This window comes from Pantherophis guttatus, chromosome 4, assembly GCF_059756535.1.
Source record: "Pantherophis guttatus breed Tessera chromosome 4, ASM5975653v1, whole genome shotgun sequence".
In the NCBI taxonomy this organism is placed as follows: domain Eukaryota; kingdom Metazoa; phylum Chordata; class Lepidosauria; order Squamata; family Colubridae; genus Pantherophis; species Pantherophis guttatus.
Window position 1 is genome coordinate 149,368,590 of NC_142066.1, and position 27,610 is coordinate 149,396,199.

General features: G+C 36.3%; 1 protein-coding gene across 1 annotated transcript in view; it reads left to right on the plus strand.

Annotated features, from left to right (window-relative positions):
* Positions 1 to 24,431, plus strand: part of CNPY1 (canopy FGF signaling regulator 1) — a 62,882-nt gene extending 38,451 nt beyond the window's left edge. Inside the window, exons 4-6 of the mRNA XM_034401705.3 lie at positions 15,337 to 15,540; positions 17,362 to 17,458; positions 22,015 to 24,431. Coding sequence (XP_034257596.1) covers positions 15,337 to 15,540; positions 17,362 to 17,458; positions 22,015 to 22,055 — 342 coding nt within the window. The 3' untranslated portion in view covers positions 22,056 to 24,431. The remainder of the gene's footprint in view (positions 1 to 15,336; positions 15,541 to 17,361; positions 17,459 to 22,014) is intronic.
* The last annotated feature ends 3,179 nt before the right edge of the window (positions 24,432 to 27,610 follow it).

The following is a 27,610-nucleotide window of genomic DNA, read 5'->3' on the forward strand; positions in this document are numbered from 1 at the left end:
CCGAAGATGTCTCCGTGGTCATGTGGCCGGCATGACTAAATGCCAAAAGCGCACAGGACGCTATTACCTTCCCACCAAAGGTGGTCCCTATTTTTCTACTTGCATTTTTTACCTGCTTTTGAACTGCTAGGTTGGCAAAAGCTGGGACAAATAACAGGAGCTCACCCCATTACACAGCACTAGGAATTCGAACCGCTGAACTGCCAACCTTTCGAACAACAAATTCAGCGTCTTAACCACTGAGCCACCAGGTCCCTTATTCTAGTCCAGTATCCACCCTCAAATAAATGTATGTGTATGTATGAATTCAGGTGCCACTATATTAAACTAGATATGAGATTACTTATCCATCTTGCTCCTATCGAAATTGACAAGCAGTGGCTCTTCCAATTTTAATCAGTTTTCCAGCTAGATGTGTAGGTACAACCCATGGGAACAGAAGCACCATAGGAACATCTTGAGATCCTATCAATCTCCTTGGGACCTTATTGAATGCCAGCATGGAAGCATGGCATCCTCAGTCTTACTTTTGCATCTGAAAACATCCATGCAGTTTTAAGTTCCTGCTATCTGCAGATGGTAGCGCTGTTGCTGAAGATATGCAGAGGATATCAAGAGTAGGTTCTTTAGAGAAGAAACAAGAAGCAGGATGCTACCATCTGGAATACATTCAGCCTGTTGGTGGAGCAAATCTTCTTTATTTCGGGTTCGCCAAATGTCAAGATACTGCTTCTTCTGAAAACCTCAGAGGGATTGGGGGAAGGTATTTGGAATTTTCCTAGCCCAGGATGGGGACAAATTGGTTCCCAGACTCACAAAGATTTAGGAGTCTGTTGTGTAAACAAGTAGCTCTGCAAGTTTGTCCGTCCTTCCCAGATGGAAATAGATGCAGATAGAAAGGCTGTCAGAAAGAAAATCAAAAAGTTTCTTTTTTCAGTAATATACGCAGTGATGAATTAGTTCTAAACGGGAAATAATTCAGCTGGAATTCATGTAAATGTTTGGAATCAGCTGGATTTTAAAAAAATAAACCAGGCCAAAACTGGTGATATGCCACTAATTTGCCCATCAACCATTAAATCTGGGGTGATCAGCTTTGAAGAGGACAGAAAGATCATCTTTAACTTTCATTTGATGAGCCAAAAGCTACAATCCCAAAGATGGAAGGGGACAAGACAAAAACCTGAATTTGATCATCTTCATGTCTAAGTTAAATACAATAAATTCGAAGCAATGATTACAATTATTTTCCACATATTTAATAGCGGCCACTTCTGTCTTATTGAAAAATTATACAGGTAGCCCTCAACCCACAACAGTTCATTTACTGACCATTCAAAATTACATCAGCATTGAAAAATTATGATTTATGACCATTTTTCACATTTACAATCACTGCAGCATCTTTGTGTTGATGTGATCAAAATTCAGATGCTTGGCAACTGATTCATATTTATGATGTTGTAGTGTCCCGGGATCATATGATCATATTTTCTGGCAAGCCAGATTCACTTAACAACTGTTTTACTAACTTAACAATTGCAGTGATTCGCTCAACAATTGTGGCGAGATACAACATAAAATGAGGCAAAATTCATTTAACTGTCTTGCTCGGCAACGGAAATGTTGGCCTCAATTGTGATCGTAAATTGAGGACTAGCTGTGGTTCAGCAAAATCCTTTTCTGGCCGGATTGGTGTGTGGTGAGAGGTTGTACCTTCACAAACCATGAATCATAGATATGAGAATATTTATTTATTTATTTGTTGGGACTTGTATCTCCACAGGACTCAGGCGGCTCACAACAATTAAAACAGAACAGACAAACCATTAAAACAGAAGTCCAAGTTAAAATTAAGAAATTAAGAAATTCAATAAAACCCAGATTAAAACGCCCATCAGTCCAAGGTGGCCAGATGAAATAGTCAAGTTTTCAGCTCACGGTTAGGGTTAGGGTTAGGGTTAGGGTTAACCTAACCCTAACCCTAACCCTAATTACACTAAGATACTCACTCCTGAGAGCTTTGACTCTATAACGGTCCTGTATTCATATTTACAAGGTTGGAGAAGTTTATGTCTTGTTTACCTGCCTGATTTTTGGAAAACTAATGTTCCTGTGGCAAAGAGGACAATTCAGAAGAAGAGGTGGTAATTTGGGCAAATATAATAATCTATATCAATGCGTGCACTGAAATCTTTTTCTGATGTTCCTTCTCTTTCAGCCTGGGGTTTTCCTTCCCTCTCTTCCTTCATGAAGTTGTTTTCAGTGCTTAAATCAATCATTAGTCTCTGTTTATTTCGGCAAAGGACATAATTCTTTGGAGAAATATGCCCAGTCCCCAAGGCTGTCATAGGAATTGACCTTTGCTACCTGTAAATGTTATGTAAGATGCCTGCCTTCATGACAGCTGGGGTGATAATCCGCTTTGTCTCTCTTAAGTGATAGCTGATAAGTCTGTACAGAAATGTTGGCTGTATTTTTCTCTCCAGAAGAGTGCGAAGGAATGCAGGTTGGGTTCAAAATATTTATTCTAAAAAGGAATGGAGAAATTGTTCCCATCCAATTTGGCAAAAGCTGAAAGCATGGAGGGGTAACCTAAGGCAGTCAGATGCCTATTTTTTCAAAACGAGATTACAATTTAAGAAGTCTTAAAATGAAATTATATTTAGGATAGGAAGTTTTTGCAGAAAAGGCTCACAAAAAAGTATATGACTTCTTCCTTTCCCATTTATATATTTACACTTTTATTTTTTAGCACGTATAGAGGGGATACAGAAATGGTTTGTCAGGAGCTCATATATTTGCACAATATATATGTTCAATAACACGCCCACAAAAAAGGAAATTTTAGCTAGTAAAAGAAAATAACGCTTGCTATAAAATTCGTGACATAATGATAAAACATTGAGAAAAAGAATGATAATAGTAGCTGAAGAAATCCCAAGACTATTATAATGAAGAAAATAGGATAATTTTATTTATAGGAAGTTTTTATTTACTCTTTCAGTTAATAGATTGCACACCGACACACAAATATGTTATGAATTGCCACACCCAGGATTTTCATATTCTAGTACATTACAAAGGATGTTTTTAAAAGTTATTTTCCACCTTCTTTTCTCCCCCTATAGTTTTTCTTGTTAAATGTATATTTTAACCACTTTTTCAAGACTATGTTTTTCCCAAGGCAGCTTGCAATATTAAAATATTCAATTCAACAACATATGTACTACACTGAAAGATCATGAGTTTGTTCTTTAAGACATGAACTAATTATAACAACTCATGTAAAAATAAAAAATAAACATTAAACCTAAAGAAAATTAATATAATTTAGAAGACTTTTGAAAAATTTCAGTCCGCAATCCTTATTGTAGTGAATTATTTTGCCATGCTGGGCTTCAGACCTTTGAACACCATTTCTTATTTATAGGCATATTCTTTTTATTATATGGTGACTGATTTAAGATCATGATTTTTTTTCCCAAATGGAATATCCTTTGGATCTCTGCTAAGCCTTAGGTTAACCAAACAGAAACAAATCAAAAGGGACAAAATAACCCAAAATGATTTTGATGGCTTAAGACCAGAAACTTGTAATTTAGGAACAGCACTAAAAGATACTAAATACAATTTCTCTACTGAGGCAATACTTCAGTCACTTTTGCCAAGGAAATATTTGTATAAATCATCCAGATATAGGTCCTTGGAGAGCCGCAGCTGAAAATTTATTATTCTCTTCAGTTCCTTATCTCATCAACCATTATGGCCAAATTTCACAAGTTTATCAATTTATTCTCCAAAAGGGTCACATTTCTTCCAAAAGGTGCAGTTTATTCCGTTTTTCTAAATACCTAAATTTGAAAGTCCATTATTTTTGCTATTTTTACCAAGTGCTTCTGATGGCAAGACAGGCCCAATAAGAATCCTTTAGAAGATGAGATTCTGGTGGAAACAAAGTAGCGATTAGACGAATGTCCTGTTATTAATGATCTGCCTTCCTCTCATTCATGATGTATTTCCAGTGTGGGTCTGCAATGCTCAGCCTTGAACAAGAGTGTAATCCTTTGAACAGCTACCCTGTCGAATGCTTTGCAAATGCATATGGGATGCGAACTGCTTTTCCTCTTCTTTCATGCGTGATCACCGGAAGAACGTTTGCAGACAACCAGAATCACATTAAATGGTTGAGTCCATTGCAGTGGGCTTTATTATTATTATTTTTCCCTCTCTCTCCATCTCCCTCTCCCACTCCCTCTCTCTCTCTCTCTCTCTCCCTCTCTGGCTAGCAAAAGAGGATAGATGAATGGGGTCATGCGCCAAGTCCCCTGCAGTTCACCATTATTTTTGGTGAATAAAGGATGGCTAAGGTTGACTGGAATGTCAGCAAACCTTTCATCCCTCTTCCTTTCAGCTGTCTGTGTTCTTATCCACAAGCCATACAAAGATCCTGGGCTGGGTTTTCACATCCATGGCCAGCTGGCTCCTTCTGCATAATGGGCAAGAGCGGGCATTTGCTTTCTACATTTGCAGAGGGGAAAATGCCAGAAGATATTTATCACAATGTGCTCAAGGTAGGATTGGCCTCTCTTTCCCCTGTTTCTTAAGGAAGGAGTGGGGCCTGCAATCTCCCCATGGAAGGTTGGTGCTGAGAACATTTAATTTCAAAATTAGCGTGCCCCATGAGGAAGGCCAGAAGGTGGAGCCGTCGCAGGCCAGATGTGAACTGGGATAGGTCAGAACTGGTGAGAAAATGCATGTGTCTTCGTGTGTGTGTGTGTGTGTGTGTGTGTACATATACGCAAACATGCATACTCCTGACATTTTGTTTTAATAGGTGACCTCAAGTTTTAATATTCAGGGAGAGAAAAATTGCTTTCTCCCTACATTCTTCATACCAGGCATAATTTTATATTCTTCTATCTATGTTTTTCCCCTTACTTGCCTTTGCATCTATTTCTTTAGGTGTTGTTCTTCCTTCCCTTTTCAGCACTTTGGCTATTGCAGCTGCCAAATGCAGGCCATGCAGTCACATAACTTCTTGAAAATATTATTGCTGCTTTGTGTCTTTTTAGGAAAAATCTTTTCTTCTTGCAGATGTTAAAGTATTTTTCCACTGGGTAGGTCAGCAGTTTATATGTTTCAGAAACCTGTACTAGTTGTAGGTTCATTCTTTGAGGATGAGTTGGGGACAGCTTAAGTACTGTGTAATTGCTGGGGTTGTTTATGTTTGTAATGCCATGCATATCTCTAATTACACAATTCCCAGAATTCCCTAGCCTGCCAGAAATAAATGTGCTGTTGTAGAAATAAATATGCTGTTAGTAAAGATCACAGCATACTGGCTGGAGGAATTCTGGGAGTTGAAGTCCAGATATATTAAAGTTGCCAGGGTTGAAAAATATTGCTGTTGTATAAAACAACTATTGTGCAAATCTGCAGTCTTTTTAGCTACTCAAGTGACACTAAAGTTGGAATATAGGAAATATTTTTCTTACTTTGCCAATAGATTAGAGTTATATTCCAGATTATACTATCTGAAACATCTAATCTCTGGCATTTATGCATTGTTATCATTTCCACTTCCCAAACCTTCAAGACCAGTTTGAAGATTATTGGTAATTTTCTTCTTTTCTGCCAATCTCTGAATGCTAAGCATTAAAAACAAGAATGTAATTTAGTCATTAGCTCCATTCTAAGGTGTTACAATTCCCAGAGTAACAAAAATCTTCTCTTCCCTTCAAAAGGAAAATAAAAGAAATGTTTTAACTTTTTTAAAAAATTCACATCAGATGCTTTTTTTTTCTGGTCATATTTAGGAACATCCAAGTATTTCCTATGAAGGAAGGTTACAAAGTTACCAAGTCATCCTTAAAAAAACATTATGGCCACTGAAATAAGGGAGAAGCTGATTGCGCAGAAGTTCCATTAAAATGAAATATTTTAGGTGGGTAGGTAAGTAGGTAGGATAGATAGATTAGACAGCCCAGATTGATAACGATGTTTTAGGACAGGCCAAAAGGGTGAAATTGCAGAAATAACTGGAGTGGGGGAAAGGATGCCTGGGAACCTATTATTTTCACCCTGGGGAAATGTGAAACAAGTAGAAGAGTCAACATAAGGTTAGAATTAAAGAGACAGAGAATATTCCAGGAATCGCTTACATCCAAGCTCACCTTTCTGCATATTCAGAGAATATGAAGGGTTTTTTAAAAAAACAACAGCAAGGAACAGAGCTAGCTTCTTGCAAAAAGTAAACATGACTCCTTTTTAGAAACACAATAAATTTACAATAAGTGAGTGGAAACAAGAAGCTGGTTTGGTAGACATTCAAGCTCCCCATTCAAGACTTGGTAGACATTCACAATTTGACAATCCAGTAGTTATCCCTGGTCACTCATTGTGAGAAAGGACATGAGAGCAGTGAGAGGTGACATGATAGCAGTCTTCCCATATCTAAAGGGTTGCCAAAAAGAAGAGGGGGGGTCAACCTATTCTCCAAAGCACCTGAAGGTAGGGAAAGAAGCAATGGATGGAAACTAATCAAGGAGAGAACCTAGAATTAAGGAGAAATTTCCTGACAGTTAGAATAATTAATCAATAGAATAACTTGCCTCCAGAAGTTGTAAGTGCTCCAACACTGGAAGTTTTTAAGAAGAGATTGGATAACCATTTCTCTGAAATGGTATAGGTTTCCTACTTGAGCAGGGAGTTGGACTAGAAGGTATAGGTTTCCTACTTGAGCAGGGAGTTGGACTCCAAGGTCCATTCCAACTCTGCTATTCGGTTACTTTTTACTTAGGTTTCATTAATTTCTTCTTGTAAGAAAAGAACCCTTACACTAAGCAAGCTCATGTTCAGATCCTCCTACAATGGGTGTAGGAAAACTGGGTTATATATAAATGTTCATGTCATTTGTTGGAATATGGGAAAATTGGATGCTGAATCTATTCTTCTGTAGGACCAAAAAATTCAGGGATTAATGGATGCTTTCACAGATCAGGAAAGGAGTGTGTGGGTATAGGTAGACAGACAGACAGACAGACAAGACAAGGAATTGCAAGACTATGGACTGGACTGGAAAATGAATTCCCTCTTGTAAAAATAAATAAATAAATAATGCAGAAGATCACTGCTGTATTATTGCCAGAAAACTACATGGATGTGTTGATGTAATCACAGAATGTCAAGCTTAACTTAAGAACATTTTTATATACTGTAGAGCTTTTCTTTAATCTCAGGGCTAACCTACTATAAATTCACCCACTACAAGGTTTCCTACCTCTCTTGTGCATTCAGATGGTTCTGTCTCCACATAAACATCATTAGCTCGAAGTACAAGAAATTTATGACAAAGGAAAATATTACATGGGAATTTGGCAGGGTGCAACAGGTGCTTATTACCTGCCCTTTCTTTCTTTAGCAATAAGTAGGTGGCTTGTTTATGGGGATTGATGCGTGGAGTCTGCTGGTTTTAGGCACTCAGAATCCCAGTTATGTAGTGCTGTAATGTTCCCCAAAGCCCTTCTGTCTACAAACTCTGAGGATATCAAAACTGAGAACCACTTGCTTGTTTTCAAAGATGACTTCAGGCCTCTTCAGCAAATCTCCTAAGGAACACTGATGTCAAATTTGCAGAAGAGGAAAGCTGAAGCAAGAAAATATAGTTTGCATTTGGTTTCCTTGGTTTGGTTTTCATTTGGTTATTTTTCACATGTTAGATAACTTACAACTACAGATAGTAAGTATGTTCATCAACCGAAGCACAATGCACAGGAAAGGAATAAACAGAATTTCAGCTGAAACGGACAGTGGTATGTGTAATTGTATACAGGTAGTCCTCAATTTAAGACCACAATTGAGCCCAAAATTCCTGTTGTTAATTGAGAGAGGATTTTGTTAAGTGAATTTTGCCCCATTTTATGACCTTTCTTGCCTCAGTTGTTAAATGAATCACTGAGGTTGAAAACTTAGTAATTAGGTTGTTAACTGAATCGGGCTTCCCAATTGACTTTGCTTGTCAGAAGGTCACAAAAAGGGATCACATGACCCCGGGACAGTATAACTGTCATAAATGTGAACCAGTTGCCAAGCATCTGAATTTTGATCACATGATCATGGGGATGGCTGGAAAAGTCGTAACTTTGGAAAACGATCATAAGTCACTTTTTTCAGTGCTATTATAACTTTGAACAGTCAGTAAATGAACTGTTGTAAGTCGAGGACTATCTGTATTGGGCTGAAGAACCCTTCCTTCCTTCTTTCCTTCCTTCCTTCCTTCCTTCCTTCCTTCCTTCCTTCCTTCCTTCCTTCCTTCCTTCCTTCCAATTCAAATGCAATAGTAAATTAACAGTATAACTTTTATGTTATCAGCTATTAAAATGTATTGACAATAAAGCAGCATAACCAGTCAACGTTAATCAACTTTATATCCCATTGCCTTCAATATGAAACCTAATTTGTCTCATGTTCAATCAGTGGAACCAAAACTCCATTCACTGTAGCTGGGTAGCACCAATCAATCTCATTTTATTCTAATCAATAATCTGATCAGATAGCCTCATTTTGTTCTTGGAAATGATAGGAGCATCTTATACATTGTCAGCCGGGTCCATGGGTCCCCCTAAGAAACCATTTATAGCTGATACTGCAGAATCTACTCTTGATAAGGATACACCATTATTGTTCCTTATTGTCCTTATACTGAAGAAGGCCCCCTAAAGACTGGGAAGAGAAATAGGATCATGGGTGGAGTTTTGTATGGTCTTCAGTTTATTTAGTTGGATGGAATCAGCTACGTAGAGGAAAAAAACCATAATATGCAATAGTTAAGTATGGTTCTTTAAAGAATGAAACAGCTTCTGTGAAGGTAGAGGGTTGAAGTCAATAACTTAGAAGGAATTCTTACACCAGGACTTTTAGAATTATTGAACACATATTACCTATTACTCTTCAAAATACACAAATTGGGATATTTGTTGGCAACTTCTAAGCTTCTGTCAAAGAGGAGAAAGGTTGTAGTGCAGTGATGTCTTTTGTTACAGAATGAAAATCATAACTTTCTTACTATGAACAGTTCTACTTTCTTTAAACTAGCAATTTCTAGAATGCAGAATTTTGTATTATTGGAATATACTTAGCTTCCAGGCAAAGCCAACATAGTTTTTCTTATGCCAAATTAAATGACTTGTCATCTAAATCAATGTTTTGCTATTTGTTGCTCTCCAATTTCGAACCTGGAAATTTGGAAGTCTTTTCTGTTGCAAACTGAACTGTTGCAAACATTTGACGATGCCAGCAATTATACTTATTTGCCCACTTGATTGCACAGAAACAATTATTTAATGTGTTACATCTTTACTGACTGGATAGTAGATACCATACAATAGAAGCCGGTAGAATTTATCTCTGAATTAGCATGGTTGAGTCTGAGCTGAGAATGTAGGTTAACTTTTATTTTACCTGGTTGGATCATGGATCATATTAAAAGATATGATATATCTTTTATAACCTTGATATAAGTACTACATGCTCCCCCCAAAAAAGTCAAACAGAAATTTTAAAATGTGAAGCACACATCAGTAGGATGTTAACACTGGTTCAACTTTGTTTTTGAGTATGGAGTCACTGTATGGTATGGTGTGCCAATTGTTAGGGTCGAGATTCCTTTTTCTACCAAGTCTTCATTTTATTGGCTAACAATAATTAAATTTTATGCTAACAGGATTATTGCTTCTTACCAAAAAATTAAGCCGCTCAAATGTTGTATTCAAAATTAAGAAATAGTTGGTCTTCTACTTTTTCCTAAATTTGCCAGGTTCTTATTGCAGAGGGTACCTATTAAAAACAAAGAATGGCCAATATTATATTAAATAAATAATATCAGATTACATCATCTTATATATATATTATGCTTATCATATTCATGAAATTCAGCATAGTTGCTGTTACAAGAAGCCCAGATTTAAATACTGTATGTTTTACCTATATCTTCTGTATTAATGTTATTGGTATAATTTTTCTGCAATATTGAAAACAGAAAAGTCAAAAGAGTTTCAACTTTAAAACTGATGATTGGTTTATATGAGGCTGGACAAACTTTACCCCAGAAACTCTAAGTCAAGAGTTTTATTTTCAGGAAGATGTTTAATTCTAGCTCTTAGAACATCAGCATTTGTTATTGGAAATGAAATGATGAACAAATACTAAAGTATCTTCCTTTACTTGGATCATATCTCTTAATCAACAGAACAATAACAGGCTTGATAGGTGAATCTCCTGTTCCATTATCCTTGAGTGTATAGCTGGGTCCGTGGTTTTATTTTGAAAATTAAAAATGCCAGACTATAATAAGTCAAACATTTCTCATCCAATGTGAAGAACTGATATATTCTCTAACTTCAAGAATCTAACTGGACTGGACTGGAAAAGAGATAATACCAAGAACTTTTTCTGAACATAACCTAGTGATTCTTAAGAAGAAATTTAGAGAATATAGATGGGGAATGAATGAAACCCTGTTAGGCTATGAACCAATGGCAAAGGATTATAAAGGACAAATAAATGATTTTTTAAAAAGAAAAATTTAAATTAAATTTCTGAAGTGTAACAATTAAGGTTTTAAACTTTGCATTTGTGTAATGTGTATGTATGGGAGGTGATGTGGTCGGTGTGCGAAGTTTTTCTCTCTCTCTCTTCATTTTAATTAAGCAAGCCCAGGTGGTAACTCAACATAGCAAACATATTTTCCTAACCTTTATTGTACCTCATTAGAATTCTCTCTTTTAAAAGGATTTCTAATTATATTGTCTAATAAAACTAAACCTTAGAGATCATTTGCATATTATATGAAGAAATCTCATACAATAAACTCACAGTGGATTCAATTAACATAATAGCTAATTATATATCCCATCAGCCTTTTGAGTGGTTCAGCATTCATGTTTCTCCTGCACTAGCCTAAAGCAAATGGTGTGTGTGTGTGTGATTGAGTTTTCATTTTTAAATACTGACCCTTAATAAATATTGAAAATTGGAATATTGTTCCCAATGACAACGCTGGTGATCTTTTCTGCGTGGAAGAGTCTAAAGAGATGTATACTTCTATTCACTTCTGTATGGATCTACTTCTAGTTGGACATATTTATGGATGACTGTAGATACACACATACACACCAGCAGGCATAAATCATATATAGTGAAACCTGGAGAGAAGAGAGGGAAACATTCTTACATGGAAAGTATTGTTCAGAAATATTTGATTGGCTATCTGGGTTTTGGAAGCTGTCCACCTGCAGTAGTTAGGTTTTTATTTTTCTTTCCACATCCCACTTGCATTCTTGGTGAGTTGCGTTCTCTATCAAGGCAGAAATTTACGATGAAATTAGCAGAGACACAGTAATGAACTGGATCATGAGCTTCCATGTAATTGACTGTTATGAAGGTGTCATTGTTGCTTGTAATGAATTCTCCATCCTGGGGCTTAAAATTGGCTAAAATATCTTGGAATTGTGGGGTGTCTCCATTCTTCCACCCGTGAAGTGTGTTGATATTAACTTTTTTCCCCCCATCTTCTTTTAGGTTTTGTGATCTTGGAAAGACTATCTGAGAGTCTTCCTCTCTCTCTCTCTCTCTCTCTCTCTCTCTCTCTCTCTCTCTCTCTCTCTCTCTCTCTCTCTCTCTTCTTTTAAAGATGTGATCGGCATGCTCTGAAAGATTTGGCAACACAAGTGATTTCTTTGAAAATGTTTAGGCTTAATCCACTCCGCTGCTAACATCGTTTCCACATGCGACAAACATCCAGTTAGGGAAATGGAAAAGGTTTTTTGTTTTGTTCTGTTTTGTTTTGTTTTTGAGGGGTGGGGGGTGTTGTTCCATGTTGCTCTGTTGTGGTTGTTTGAAATGATGGCGAAATTTGATGCAGAATAAGATGCCTTTCTTTCTTTTGAATGACGGCTGACTTGTTATTCATATTTTAATGAGGTTACAATCTCTGAGGCAGTTTTTCCAGGGTGGAGGCCCCACATCTCCGGGGTGATTACAATAGGAGCTGTCTATTGAGAAGCACCATTCAGAATCTTTAGGGCTTTCATAGAATTGCTTTTGGTTTCTGCCCCTTGTCCAACCTCCCCCCCCCATTTTATTATTAAAGCAATTTTAAAGTATACTTAACTTTGGGAGGGGTGGTTTTGCACGGGTGGTTATTTGATATATCTTTCTCAAAACTCTATGCAACTGGAAATATAAATTGCGGTGGCTTCTAGGGATGCCCCCTTAACTCGAGAACCAAGAAAATTATACAAAAGCAGGAGTGCTCTTGCCCGTCTTAAATTGGTATAAGAACCTCATCTATTAACGTGTGTATGAATTTTGGTGAGGGTATAATGTGGCCTGCAGCACCTCCTTGTACGCAAAACTCTGCTAACAGAGAGTTTACTTTCCTCAGGACTTTTGTAAAACAAGAAAACCATCTGGATGCCTTGTGTTAAATTTAGTTATGGTCATTTTAAATAGTTGGGGATGGGCGAAGAGAAGAAATATTGGGACTTTATTTGTTGTAGCTACTTTGTTCAATGTAAAAAAATAGGCTATTGAAAATGGTCATGAAAGCAAGCAAGTCCCTCAGAAATATATTGGGGTGTGTAGAGTGTATACCTCTTTTTTCTACATGCCTGCATGAATTATTCTGTACATATTTTATATCTATATAGGATCAGCACCACCAAACATTCTTTTGGAGTAGGAACTCCATATCAGACATCAGACTTGGTCATTCACTGTTTCTTGAAGAGTTTGTATATTTAGAAACAGAGGCTAATACATGCTTATTTTAAAGCAATACATAATTTTTTTAGGCTCAAATTGAAGTCTTATCTATCTTCTAATTACCTCAATATATATCCAATTGTATGATTCAGAGCTAAAGCAATTCTCAAATGTTTTTGTACTTTCTCCTTATGTTTGATACCTCAGCATCTTTCATTGGCTTGGATATATATACACCCAAAATATCCTTCTACTCCTCCCCAAAATCTTAGCTAAATCTGCTTTTTCAGAAAACACTGCAGATCTTTTTTTGTTTAAAACAGTCCTCTTAAAAACAGCACAGTTTGAAATATGAAGCTACTCCATTAAACAGCCTCATCATTCTATTTTAATTTCCCATGGTTGGTGCAAGTTCAGTTCTAGGAGGTCTACTTAGAAGTAGGTCTTGTGTGCTTTACTCACCATCAATACACAGGAAGATATGTTTAAGCATTGCAATAAATGGGCCTAAATATTATTAACCTTATTTATTTGCAGCCAAATCAGTTAAGACCCTCATAGCTAAAGAACACCCGAGTATACTGTCGATGCACCCTAGATCAAACTTCCTAAACTTTCGTTCTCATTACATCATTGTAGTAGACGTCTTTTAAATCAAATTATTCATCTCAATGAGTTTAAGACAAACTTTGTAAAATAAAGAAACTTTAACACATTAAAGTATCACGAAGAAAAAAAAAGGCAAGGGTATCTCTGCTTTTGCTTCCACTCAGTGGTGCAAATATATTACGTGTTGTTTTTTTTTAAATCTCCACTGAAATTAGCAAGAAGTTTTTCCAAATAATATCAGAGTACCTAGCTTTGCAATGCCTACTCATAAAGGTGGAGAAAAGTTGTGTCAGGCTATGCATTTCAGCTAATGTCTTTGGAAACATGCTATGCAGTCTCTATATTGTAGAGGAAGAATATATTTTTGAGATATGAGAATGTACACACACACACACACACACACACACACATACAAACATGTTTGTGTGCATGCCTGTTTTAATTTTTAGAACAATTTTATTTGTGATTTAGCCTTCAATACAGCACATAAAATCTGTTTCTGAACATCTGCCAAAAAAAAAAAAAAAAGGAAGAGAAAGAAGAAAGGAACGACGGAAACAAGGAAGGGACATTTCCTACTAGCCGTTTTCCTTTTTTTTTTTAATGTTGAGCTTTTCTTGTTCTTTCCTATTTCCATAGGCTTCAGGTTTCTAACTACAAGGTAGGACAAGGTAAAAGGAGGGAAGTCTATTGTGAAGAAAGGCCTACTTCAAGATGCACAAGAGGTGGGGGTTGGAGAGAAGGGACTCTAAGCTTTAATTTTAATTCTCCTGCCTTTATTTCCCTGATTTGTGACCAGATGGTGGTGAAGAAGGGACCCCCTTTGTGCAAATGGAGCACACATATGAAAGTCCTTCTGTAATGTAATCGTTGAGACCGGAAGGGTTCATACTGCGTGTGAAAAGAGACAATAGGGATGGGATATATCAACACTGAAGAAATCGAGTTCATTTGTGATTCAGGTTCTTTGACTCTGGTTGTCATGATAACTTCCTCCTTTGATCAGCAGAGGGTGAAGAGGGGAAATCTTCTAAAGGCCCAAAGATGCAGCTCTGTTGTTTACTGTGCACTTGGCTTCAATTCACGCCCTCTTCCGGAAGAAGCTCCAGAGATGGGCGCATCGTGCACCTTGACCTGTCTAGACGGGAGAGAAGTTTTTTTGTCTCTGTTACCAAGAGCAAGGGGTGCTCTTTGACCCTTGTAGCATTGACTGCTGAGACCCTCGCTAAGTACGTAGGTAGTGTGTGTCTAAATGTGTCCCCTGAATTCTTGCTTAATTCTGAAGGAAGAGGAAAGGGCGAAGACATGGGCCAGCTGTTTGAAAAGAAAACCTGAAATAGTAGATTCTGGGAGAAGTACAGTTTTGTAAGTGATTATTTTCTTTGCCCAAACCCTTGGGAGGCATTAAACAGCTGCAAGTGACTTGACGAACAGCAAGTCAGACTAACTGAAGGATGGACGGGTGTGGGTGTGAGTGTGTGAGTGTGTGGGTGTATTGGGGGGTGGGGGTTAGAATGTTTGAAAACTTTGCTTTGGTTAAAGAAACCAAGCACATTCTAACAAGGAATCTATTAAGACTTCACTGAGACCTGAAAAACAAAGTTTCTCTCTTTAGAGGTTGAGTTTTGAACATAAAATATACCTCTGCAATTTCTAAAAAAAAAATTAAGCACCTCTTGCATTTAAAATCAGCTTACAATGGCACCTATATTTTCAGGCTAAAAAGAATATTTTATTAGCATCTTAAATGTTTAATTATTTCCAGACTCATCCTAGATTTAGCTGACATTTTTAATTATATATGTAATACGATATCAGACAATAATTATGTAGATACGGAGATCTGGAGGCATTGTTCTGTACTGTCAATCCAGGTTAAGGATTCTGTGTTTATGTACGCCTCCAGGATTTTGCTTTGGTAAAATCTGAAAGATGTATATTTCTGTAAATCTTTTTCTTTAGATTCCTTTTGCAAAGTCAGAGACCTTCTTAACAGACATTTTGGAAAATATATGCGATCGGATGAATGATTACAAACTTGAGGATGATCCTGTAACTAAGAAAAAGATGTTCAAGAGATATGCTCCAAGGAAGGATGAGGAAATATATCCAATATATAAACAATATTTCTTTTATTCTGATGCTTATAAACCCTTGAAATATGCGGTAAGACAACAGAATAAACTAATGACTTTGGAGAATGAACTGTTTTGATCCTCACATTTGATACTCTAGATTAATTTGCTTCCCTGAATCTAAATTTAAGACTTTTATAGTATTTGGGTATTTTTCAGGCCCTGAGTTAATTTGTCTTAAATAATAATAAATTGGACAGGATAGGTTAAAGCAAGAGAAACACCATGGACTATAGATCTCAATATTCTTCAGAACAAGTATGCATGGTAATGCCACATTATTTTCACCTTGGTTTATCAAATATTTAAGTTGAAATAATTTAAAAATAAAAGATAGAAAAGCATTTTAAAATAAACGATAGAAAAGCAACACAAATTTACCGATTTACCTTCCATGATTTTCAACAATATGAATCTAAAGACAACAACTGGCTACTCTGTTCTGCAAGAAAACATGAAATTTTGACGCTAGGTTTTGTATTCAGATTTAAAGATTGCTAATTCAAATACTGATAGCTATTGAAGTGGTGGAGAGTTTAGTTATTGTTTCTTTTCCACTTTCTTCGGACTTTGTTGAGAGGTAAAATGGAGATCTAGAGCAAGTTGACACAAGAGTGTTGTTCTTGAGCTGCCCTGTGCCTCAAATATCAACAAATACTCATGAAAATAATGTTTTCATCATGGGCCTGTGAAAAAAAGAAAGAAATCTGGAAATATATTTGCCTGCTCATCCAAATTTAGATTTGTGGAAAAGAAAGCAAGTCTTGTTCTTTTAGAAGAATTTACTTTGGGATTCTAATATGTCTGGAGCTCTTGTAGGGTATTTTAATGCCAGTTAAATTCCTTGCCAAGAAAAGTTGGTTCCTTTAACTAAATTAATAACTGATCTCCAACAATTGCCACAATGATCAAAAAAGGAATTTGGGCAAAGGATTTCTGCAGGAATCTCATTATCTACTCATTTACCTTTTATTTGATTCTAGAACCAAGAAGGTTGTTTTAGGATCATCCAAGCTGTTTGCAAAATTCTAAATAAATGTAAGAGAGCATGTAAAAATGTTAAGGAGCTAATATTTGAAATTTCATTCTTTGAAGACAATTTTTGCATTACAAAATCTGTAGAGTCTTATCTCATGTGCTGAAGCAGTTTTTATTTAAGAATTCACATCACGTATGCGATTTGAACCTAAGAACTGGATTCTTGGGGGGTGGGGGTAGAATTTTATGGTAGAATCGGGTCTTTTTGTGATAAAAGTTGGCTTCCTGATTATTTTTAAGGGCATCTTATATAATGTTTCTCCCTTGCTGGGATTCTTTGCAGATTTTGGGGACAGGAGCTTATAGCCAATGCTTAAGGCCAAGTGACTTAAGTAAAGCTTCATTGGGAGGAGGCCCAACGCTGACCAAATCAGAAATAGAACTTATGTTATATGAAGTCACTGATGCTTTCTTCATTTTGAAAAATAAGTTATTATTTGGTGATATAGTGAAATAGTTTCCTTCCTCATATGCACATATTGTGTATGTTTTATCCATCCGTCCATTTCAAAGCATTAGCATCAATCCCTAGAACTGTTTCAACCAACTGTATCGCACAATGAATAACCTGCATTAAACGGAATCATTCATCATTCGCTTTCAACAGATAGAATTTGAATGAGCCTATAATGAAATCTCAGTATATTGTTAATGCTATATATACTGTTACAGGACAACCGATCAGGCAGGCATGCTGCCTCGGCAAAAAAAAAAAACTAACAACCCCAAATTGTCTCTCGTGACATGATATTCTTTGGTTGCTCTGTGTAAATGGCCTTGTTTAGTTCTTTGCTGCTGTTTTTCCTCTTTACAGTGTGAAACTATCATAGAACAGTATGAAGATGAAATATTCTCAGTTATCACTCGGGAGTCACACTCTCTGGCTGACAAGCTGTGCATTGAAAAATCAGGTACTGTGTCTGATGTAACATGTGCTTCTTTCTCAACAGCAATTCTCTCCCCCCCCCTTCTCCCTCCCCTACCCCCGCCAATCCATGTTGTATTGCTGGAATGCAGCAAAAACACTTTGGAAAATAATATTTTCTAGATTGAAGGTGCATGGGCATTGCCGTGCCAAGGAACATTGGTTAAAGAAAGAAGAAATATATTTGCCTATTCATCCAAAAGAAAACATATCCAAAAGAAGATTTGTTTTCTTTTGGATGAATAGGCAAATATATATATTAGAAGAGTTTACTTCAGGGTCTGGAGTTCCAGTAGAGTATTTTAATGTTGGCTAAATTCCCTGCCTAGGAAAGTTGGTTCCTTTAACTAAATTGACATCTGATTTTCAACTATTATGAAGACAATAATAGAAATAGAATTTAAGCGATGGTATTCCTGCAAGAATCTCTTCATCTATTCATTTTGGCTTCAGTTTCAGGTAGTTGATTCTAAAATCAAGAAGGTTGCTTTACGACTAGCCAATCTCTTGTGTCAAATTCTAAATACATATAAACTGAAATGCTATGGACAGTTACTGGTATAAGACCACAAAACAAACTGTGTCATAGCAGGAAATATACGTAGGATGAAGTTGCTATCACATCTGAATGAGCAGACTGTAAAAATAGGTGAGTTTTAAAAAGCTGATTTAGAGAGATGATAAGATCTAATGTTAACTCTAGCAAATGTTAACAGGGCCAATTAGTAGGTAATAAAAGAATTCATAAGAATACAGGGGAGGAATTAATAATTTACAGTCTAGAAATTTGTAATTGTTTAAAAAAAAATCTATTGCAAATAAAAGATAAATTATTTAAATTTCATCTATCACTTGATCACAATATAACTGATGTTCTTAATATAGTAGAAACAAATTGTCCCACATGGTCACTTTTAAAACTCATGTACAGTTTGCCTTTTCCTTCCAAAGTTTTCAAACAATGTGAAAGTAAAGAGAAAAGAGTAGAAATAAGCAGGAAGAAAGAGAAGAATAGTGTGAGTCAATTTCCTCCAGCATGTTAATCTCATTTTCAAATTTGCCTTTGTTTTAAAGCACCTTTTCTCCAGTCTATAGCCTTTCAGTTGTCTTTCTTCCTTTTATTCTTGACAGAGTAAGATATGATATACTGGGTTCTTAGGATGCATTGTACGCACACTTATCCAAGTGGTAACCTTAAATAAATAGGATTCATTTAAAAATAAATGTGATCGAATCAAGCTGAGTTTAGGTTGTGGTCTTCCCCAGTTAATAGTGAAAATAATGGCTCTTTTGGTCAGATCAGTATCTATCTATTTGCCTGTCTGCCTATATGTCTACTATCTATCTGACTATAGATCATAACTTCAAGACAACTCTCATTTTGGTAGTGTGGCTCCCTGCAATTTAACAGTGTTTGAGAAGTTGGTGACCTTTGATCAGGAAGCTATAGGACTTATTTCCCTCTAATAATATTTAGAACTGTGAAGCTAGATTGCTCCTCTAGGCCAGTTTACATAGTCTAAAATGTGTTTAGGATTGTGGGAAAATTCATAGAAAGAATGATGAGAAAGACCAATCGAAGCCATAAACATTTCTTCTTGAAGAACTGAATAGAAATATTGATGAGGAGGAGGATTAGGAGGAGGAGGAGGTCATAGTAGTTTGCTATTAGTGCCTGCACAGGTTATTTACAAGAAACAAGGAAAAACAAATGACAGGAAAGATCAGTTCTGTCTGACCTTGTAAAATCTCTCAGGATTATAAATATGGCTGACATGCTAAAGTGAAAACTCAGAAAGAAAAGTAAACAGCCATACATTCTTTCTATTGCTTCAGTAAGTAGAAAGTTTTAAAAAGATCCCCTTCCAAATGCTAAAACAAAGGAAAAAGGGGAAATATAGATACTCATTCCAATTATAAAAATGTTCAGCTTTAGCAAACCAAGCACTTTATGTTTACTAGCTGATGTCTGCCTCGAGACTAGAAGAAAAATCACATTTCCAGAAATTGCCCCATAAATGTAAGAAACAAAAGAGCCTAACAAAATGTAGGGAAACCCTGTGGGTGTTGAATGTACCCAACTCATTTCCCATCTCTACAAATCATATTATAGCTTATTTGAAATTTGTGGAAAAAATGACTTGGTTGAAGTAACTAATTGTGTCAGTATGCATTTCTCTGCAACACAAAAGATAAACGGTCTGTGTGAAATGTTTTACAAAGCACACTTTAGCGACTGTGACATATTTGTGATAGTGTACAAGAAAGATGCCTTACAAAGCAGTTACTGATTTATGTACCTCTTTCATCAGGAGTGGGGGAAACGCAGAGCATCATTACCTTATTAAAAGCAATATATGATAAATTTTCTATGGATTTAATTCCTTATCCTATAATCTGTCAAACTGAGGCTAGAAAAATATGTGGTGTTTCTTCCATGTTTACATGATGATTACATCTGGTGTTTCATTAAAAAAAAAAAAAAAAAAAGCCAAAAACTCTTTCACAAGCTATGTTAAAAAGATGAGGGTTGGTTTTTTTGATACAGACAACCATGGATCAGTTATCTGTCAAAAGATTTCTTTGATCTCACTTAAAATCTCTATATTCTCTTTCTGCCAGGAAGGAATCAAAAGAGCGAAACAGCCTTTATCTATTCTTTTTCACAGTTCTTACAAAGATATTTTCTCCTCTACTTAAAGGAATTGTTTCTAAAGTTAACAGACATTGTAGTCATTAGCTGGAATCTAAGATTTGCTGTAGGATCAATGACATTCATATCAATGCATAACTCAGAATTTATTGTTGTGCCAGTGAAGTCTACCTAAACAAAATTGGGTGGACATTAATTTGCTTAAAGGACAATTTTCATTGCTCCACTATTATTTTGTAATTATGCTGTTTAGAAGCAATAGGATTAAGACATTGGTCAAGAATGTAGTATTCCTGGATTTGTATCAGTTAATTTGTTTCAACCACATAATAGACTGCTGTTATGTCCATCTGTCCCCAACCCATTATTATCATTAAGGTAATATAGAGGTTTCCATTATTCTAATCGGCTTCACGTGCTCATAACTCTGAAAAATTATTCTCTTTGGCTGAAATTTTTCATTCTCATCCCAAAGGTGAATTTATTTATGTATGTAGAAAGCTTGAGCAGAAGCCATTCATGCATTTTTAAGTCTCACAAGGATAGAAAAATGCTTCTATTATTCTATTGCTTCCATTTCACTTGTTCAGTTTGGCACATCTATTATTGCTCCGAAAGTACCGCTTTCAAATTCAGTGTTTTCTAGGCAACTTGCTAAGACTATCCTTCAAAATGGGTTGCCAGCCCAAGACAGGACAACCAAGTCCTACGCAATGCAACTCAGCGTTAATATACAAATGATGCTAACATTTTCACTGTATTCTAATAACATTCTCTGGGATTTGAAGATAAAGATGTACTCTCCACTGATCTATTTTTAATGAGCCTTTACAGTTTCATAATTATCTTTTCTTCTCCCGCCTGCCCAGAAATTTCTAGTAAATACAGAGTTTTATTAATCTTCCCCTATGATGAGTTGTGTAAATTCAAGCTTTCTAGGAATAAACGCGGCAGTCATCTGAGGACAATCCCTTTCCGATTAGCCCTTTTTATTTTTTCTTTGATGTCATTTTGTAATTCTGATTTTAGCTTATTATTTAGATCTCTTTGAGCTCTTTAAAAGAACTCATAAGAAAAACCCAAGTATGTCACAATAGGGGGAAAAAACTGTTTATTCTGTTTTGCTAAGGTATCTGAAACATATTCCTGTCGCGAAATACTGAATCAGTTCAAGCTCAGGCTATTTATGTTGTCAGAGATTAGATGCCAGTATTAACTCTGTTGATTCAGAAATAAGGAGCACAAAAAGGGGATTTATTTCCCAATAATTTTGTTAAAGACTGGGACTGTGATTTTTAGATAAATGGGCAGGAATCTTCTATACAGAGCATTTAATATTTTTATACCAAAGTTCTTTGTTTATTAAATTGAAACAGCTTCTACAAAGCAAAATACTGAAAGGAAAAGTTGTGTGTTGTGTGTAAGAATAGACAGTTCTATCAAATTTATAGAGGAAGAGAACAATTGTGTTAAATAGCAATTCAATCATCACATATTTGCTCATTGTCTTAATGCCAGCAATTTGCCCAAAATGTGGACTTTCAGATACTGTTCACTTCAAAGATTTTTTTATCATAACACGCCTAAAATTATGTGTGAAGTTATATTTAAAAAATCTGGTTGCTCTGTTTTAAAATACTGTGCCAAATCATTGAATACATTGGACCAGCCTTAAAATGAAAAAAACTACTATAACATTAAAAACTCATCAGTAACTCTCTTTTTCAAAATGTGTATTAGGATATGACTTATGATTTTTGAACAATGGTGATTAATTTATTCATGATGATCAAGGGTATCTGAAACCTGAATAAATATAAACATGTAATTGTGAGATAATCTAATTGTTTGATCTTCCATTGGTGTCTAATTTTGCCCTCTCTTGATAGGTCTTTGTCAAGAAGAAAATGAGATGCACAGTGAACTCTAAAAAGCAACAAACATTATTATTATTATTATTATTATTATTATTATTATTATTATCATCATCATCATCATTATCATTATTATCATTATTATTATCAGCAGCATCTGGATGAAGAATATAAACTAAAATAATTCTACATTCTCTACCTTCCATTAATCTTCATAACAAACCTTCATATAGACTGATAAATTAACATGCCTTTTTGTCTTGTCTATTTCGGATATTGGACTATTAGTGTCAGCTTTTAAAGATGTTGTGTCATTTGTACTCAAAAACCCTGCACTTTTCATAGGAGAAACTGTTGATTATGAGTAAAAATGCCGTTTCAAATCTATGCGAGTTGTACTTTTCCAAAACCTGCTGATTTATTCTCTGTAGATTTAGATCAATGCTAGGGCAGTTTTCTAAACCAGAATGGAACAACAGGCTGCAGCCAAGTCTCCATGGCCAACTCACCACAGCCAGCTCACCGCGAGACAACTTGTCATGGCCAACTCGCTACAGGAGAACTTGCTGTGGGACAATTCAGCAATTCAATTTAATTGGTTAAAATAGTTTGAAAAAAATTAATTTGTATCCTTCACATTTCATTTTGCCCCTCCTTTGGCATCCATTCTTTAATGATTCTATTGCTTTTTCCATATTAGTGTAACTCTTGTCCCACGGTCAGTTAGCCATGGCAAGTTGTCATAGAAAAATTGATGTGCCTTATATAAAATTGTTTTACTTAGGAGCAAAGGGTCACCAACAGGTTTTACATCCTGGTGTTGGGAAGAGAATGAGCAATGAAAATGAAATAATTGATCTACTTGGCTGATCTAACTGGACAATCCAATCAGTTCATATGGTACCTTCTTATGCCTTATCATATTTTTTTTTAAAGCATCATTTAGTAAGTAGGCAACTCAAGTAGGAAAACATAACTAGTACCAATAAGCCATGTCTAATAGTTTGATTGGAAGGTATTACTAACTCAGGAATATAATTGTTTATTATTTCTTACACTGTATAATAAAAAGGGTTTCCTCATTTCAGTGATTGTGGCTTTCGATTCCTTTCCCCACTTCGCAGTAATTTCTTACTTATGCATCAGTACGTTTAACATTTCAAACACACCCTCGCTCTACTATTTCCATTGGAAAATATATTTGAGCAATTTCTATTGTATATCACAGACGTCTTGACTTCTCACCCATGAAAACTTCCACACTCTCATGAAAAAAAATGATGATATTTATTTAAAGTCACAATATGAACTTTCAATCTGTATTTTGAAAAAGGCAAAGCCATAGAATGAATTTTCCATGGCAGCTGTTACACATTTTTAAAGTTACAAAATGGCAGTGAGATTCTTAGGAACCTAGCGGACTTGTTTTGACAAGTTAAAATGTTAAAAGTAAAGACGTTTATGCAGATAGTCCTCGACTTATGGCCAGAATTGAGTCCAACATTTCCATTGCTAAGTGAGACAGCTGTTAAGTGAGTTTTACCCCATTTTACGACCTTTCCTGCCACAGTTGTTCAATGAATTGCTGCAGTTGTTAAGTTAGTAACATGGTTGTTAAGTGAATCTGGCTTCTTCATTGACTTTGCTTGTCAGAAGGTCTCAAAAGGGAATCACATGATCCTGGGACTTTGCAACTGTCCTAAGTACATGCCAGTTGCCAAGCATCTAAATTTAGATCACATGACCACAGGGATGCTGCAATGATCATAAGTGTGAAAAATGGCCATACTGTAAGTCACTTTTTCAGTGCCATTGTAACTTCAGTCATTAAACAAATGATCATAAGTCACAGACTACCTATATTGTAGCCAAGAACAAATTATTTTAACATTACCTTGGCTTATTCACATGAAGAACGATACCATTGTCCCCCTATAGGAAACCCCCCATTGATAGTTTAAAACTAGTATGTTTAAGTCTGGATAATATTTTTGTTGCCTTAAATAATGTACATGGACTTAAAACTCAGTTCCACCAACTTCATTTTAATGTGGTAGTGCATGTTTACAGCAATGAGCTCTAATTTTTATGGCTTTAATATTTAAATACGATATATTAAATTAGTGGGATGTACTTCTGAATACGGAAAGTGATTTTCTATGCAAACAAAGACCTTCCTTGCTCAATGAATTGAGAATTAATGGCTTTATGGTACAATCCTAATCAAATCTGTGTATATCTGTTTGGACTGCAATGTTGATATAAATATAGACATAAATACACTTGCATTGGCAATATTTTCTAATTTGTTATCCCATTAAATTTCTTTCTATTGTCTCCTTCAAGAGTTGACTTTCTTTTGTTAAAAACCATATATTTTTACTACAAAATATTGTTTTGCTTCTGTTGATTAATAAAGATGAAAACTTTAATCTGTTTCAGGACCTGAATTTTAACTTGAAATTTAGGTTTCAATTTCTATAGAAATACGAAGAAAAAACAAAAAGGATTTTCAGTTGGGTTAATTTTAGACAAATAGGGTTGGGTATCTGGTCCCTACTTAGTACATAGAAAATTTAGTGGAAAGTGTCAAATTGCTTACTTCAGTTTTCATGGAATACTATTGATTTTTAGAGTAGTAATAATAATAATAAGTTACCCCAAATCACTCACTAGATATTTGTCAGTGTGTTTGTATAATACTTACGCTGCTCTGTTCCTGCAGCTTTCAGAAATATACTGTACGTTATTAAGGAAAAAATTAAAACAGCATGGACTTCCAACCATTTAACTCCAAAACCATCCACCACAGGCAAGCCAAATTGTAATGTCATCCATTACTCACCATAAGCCATGTTTCAATAGTCCTGTGAAAGCTCATTACAGAGGCAGTGTTCCAGGTTTATGAAAGCTCCTTTTCACAAAAAATGTACTCTACCTATAGAGTTGTCTATAGGTACCCACAAATTGAATTCCTTTGGGGGAAAAGACCATCAGCAAGTTTTTTTCTCCTGGATCTTTTGGGGTAAGAAGATGGTCTTGGAGATATCCCGGCCTGCATCCAAAAGAACATGTAAATAGCAATAACACTTAGATTTATACACCGCTTCACAGTGCTTTACAGCCCACTCTAAGCGATTTACAGATTCAGTGTATTGCCTCCAACAATCTGGCTCTTCATTTTATCAACCTTGGTGTCAGGAACGCTGACACTTGGAAGGATAGAAGGCTGAATCAACCTTGAGCTGGTCAGAATCGAACTCCAGGAATGAGCAGTGGGTTAGCCTGCAGTACTGCATTCTAACCACTGCGCCACCATGGTTCCCAAGCAATCAACTTCTGAGTCTTATCACCTTGTTTTCATTCAAGAACTGCAAGTACTTTGTGGAACTCCTAAATCACCTTCTCCCTGTAAACAACATTGTACATGTCATGAAAAACCAAGGAAATAGCACGAAGGCAGGGACATCTGGGGGATTCAAAACAGTCAAGAGAGCAGTTGGGCCACTAGAGTCAAAGTCCTTCCTGTTTGTAGATCTCAATGCACTTCCTAAAAAGGTGGAGCATCAGTCTTCTGGTAACAGCTGTCATCTTGAAGTATTTGATCCTCCATTCTAGGGAGATGCCCTTGGATGTAGGGTTACATAAATCAAAGCAATAAAGTATCCTAACCAAATGTCCTTCTGTTGTGCTGCTAAGATAGTAAGATCCATATTGACTGGAAATTCTAGAGCCTGAAGACTTCTATGGTGGGCAACCAGATAGGAAATGATGATCTGAATAGCTAGAAACCCCTTTCCCCCATTTTCTAGCAATTCTAACAATACCGGTATATCTCTGATGTGTATGTTTACTGCTTTCTGTAAATCAAAGTCAGCAATACAGATAGTTCTCAACTTACAACCAGAGATGGGTTTCAGCAGGTTTTGACTAGTTCTTTAGAACCGGTAGCGGAAATTTTGAGTAGTTCGGAGAACCGGTAAAAGCCACCTCTGACTGGCCCCTCCCCCATCTATTCTCTGCCTCCAGAGTCCCAGCTGATTGGGAGGAAATGGAGATTCTGCAGTAACCTTCCCCTGCCACGCCCACCAAGCAATGCCATGCCACGCCCACCAAGCCACGCCACAGAACCGGTAGTAAAAAAATTTAAAATCCACCACTGCTTACAACTATTTGTTTAGGTACCTTTGGAAGTTTTAATAGAATTGACAAAAGTGACTAATGATCAGTTTTCACAATTATGACTATTGCAGCACCCCCATGATCATGTGATCAAAATTTTGAGTGCTTGGCAACTGGCATTTACTTATGACAGTTGCACTGTTCTTGTGTCATGTGATCATCATTTGTGAACTTCCCAGCCAGCTTCCAACAAGCAGCCATTGGGGGAACCAAGATTTATTTAACAAAGGGATGTTTCATGTTCAAGTCATGTTGCAGTGATTCGCTTAATAACTGTGGCAAAAAGGTTGTAAAATGAAGCACAACTCACTGAACAACTGTGTCACTTAGCAATGGCAATTTTGGGCTTAATTGTGACCGTAGGTTGTAGACTATCTATAAAACTGTTTGTGTGACTACTAACCACAACCTTACGTTTAGCACTTCAGTGCTCCATTTTGCTTTGTTTGTTGCAGTGGTGGGTTCCTCCTGGTTCGGCTCGGTTCTGCCGAGCCAGTAGCGGTGACAATATGATGTCACCGAACTGGTTCTGCCCTCCGCCCCCCACCCCCCGCGTTATTCTTATCTTTTATTTGGCCCCACCCCCAATCCATTGCTGCCTCCTGAGTCCCAGCTGATGGCTAGAGGGGAAAAAAAACTGTTTAAACTCTTGCCACGGGGCTTCAAAGGGCCGCCCTACAGCTGATCAGTGTTAAAAGAAAACAAATGGGTAGACCGGTGCCTGCAAAAATAAATGGGTAGATCAGTGCCTGCAAAAATAAATGGGTAGACCAGTGCCTGCAAAAATACATCAGTAGATCAGTGCCTGCAAAAATACATCAGTAGATCAGTGCCTGCAAAAATAAATGGGTAGATCGGTACAGCTCTGCAAGCAGTTAAAAGCCTGGTAGACCAGTACCTCTGCTAAATCCTAAAGAATTGTCACATGACCATCAAGCCATGCCCACAAAATAAGCCACGCCCACAGAACCGGTAGTAAAAAAATTTAGAACTCACCCCTGGTTTGTTGTATAAATGGTAGAGTTTATGTGTGCCACCTGCTAATGAAAATCTAACCCTGGGTATGCTTTCTTTATTATGGCATGACCAGATGTTCATGTTGCCTTGAAATTAAGCTTGTCGTGATATCTCCATGCAGCTTTGATTGAAGTAGTTTGTTCTCAACCTTGGCAGCTTCAAGATATATGGACTTTCACTCTCAATGCTGGCTTGGAAATTCCGGGGGTGGAAGTCCATATATCTTTAAAATGCCAAGATGCAGAAACATTAGAATAGAAGGTAAATTGGGAGTTGTCTCAGATCATTTTTATTGTCCTGTTCAAGCATCACCAGATGACTTTCATCAAGCCTTATAAATGATTACACAGATTCATTGGCAAATCAGAAGTTCAATAAAAGTAGTTCTAACTCAGCTTTGAGCCATATTATA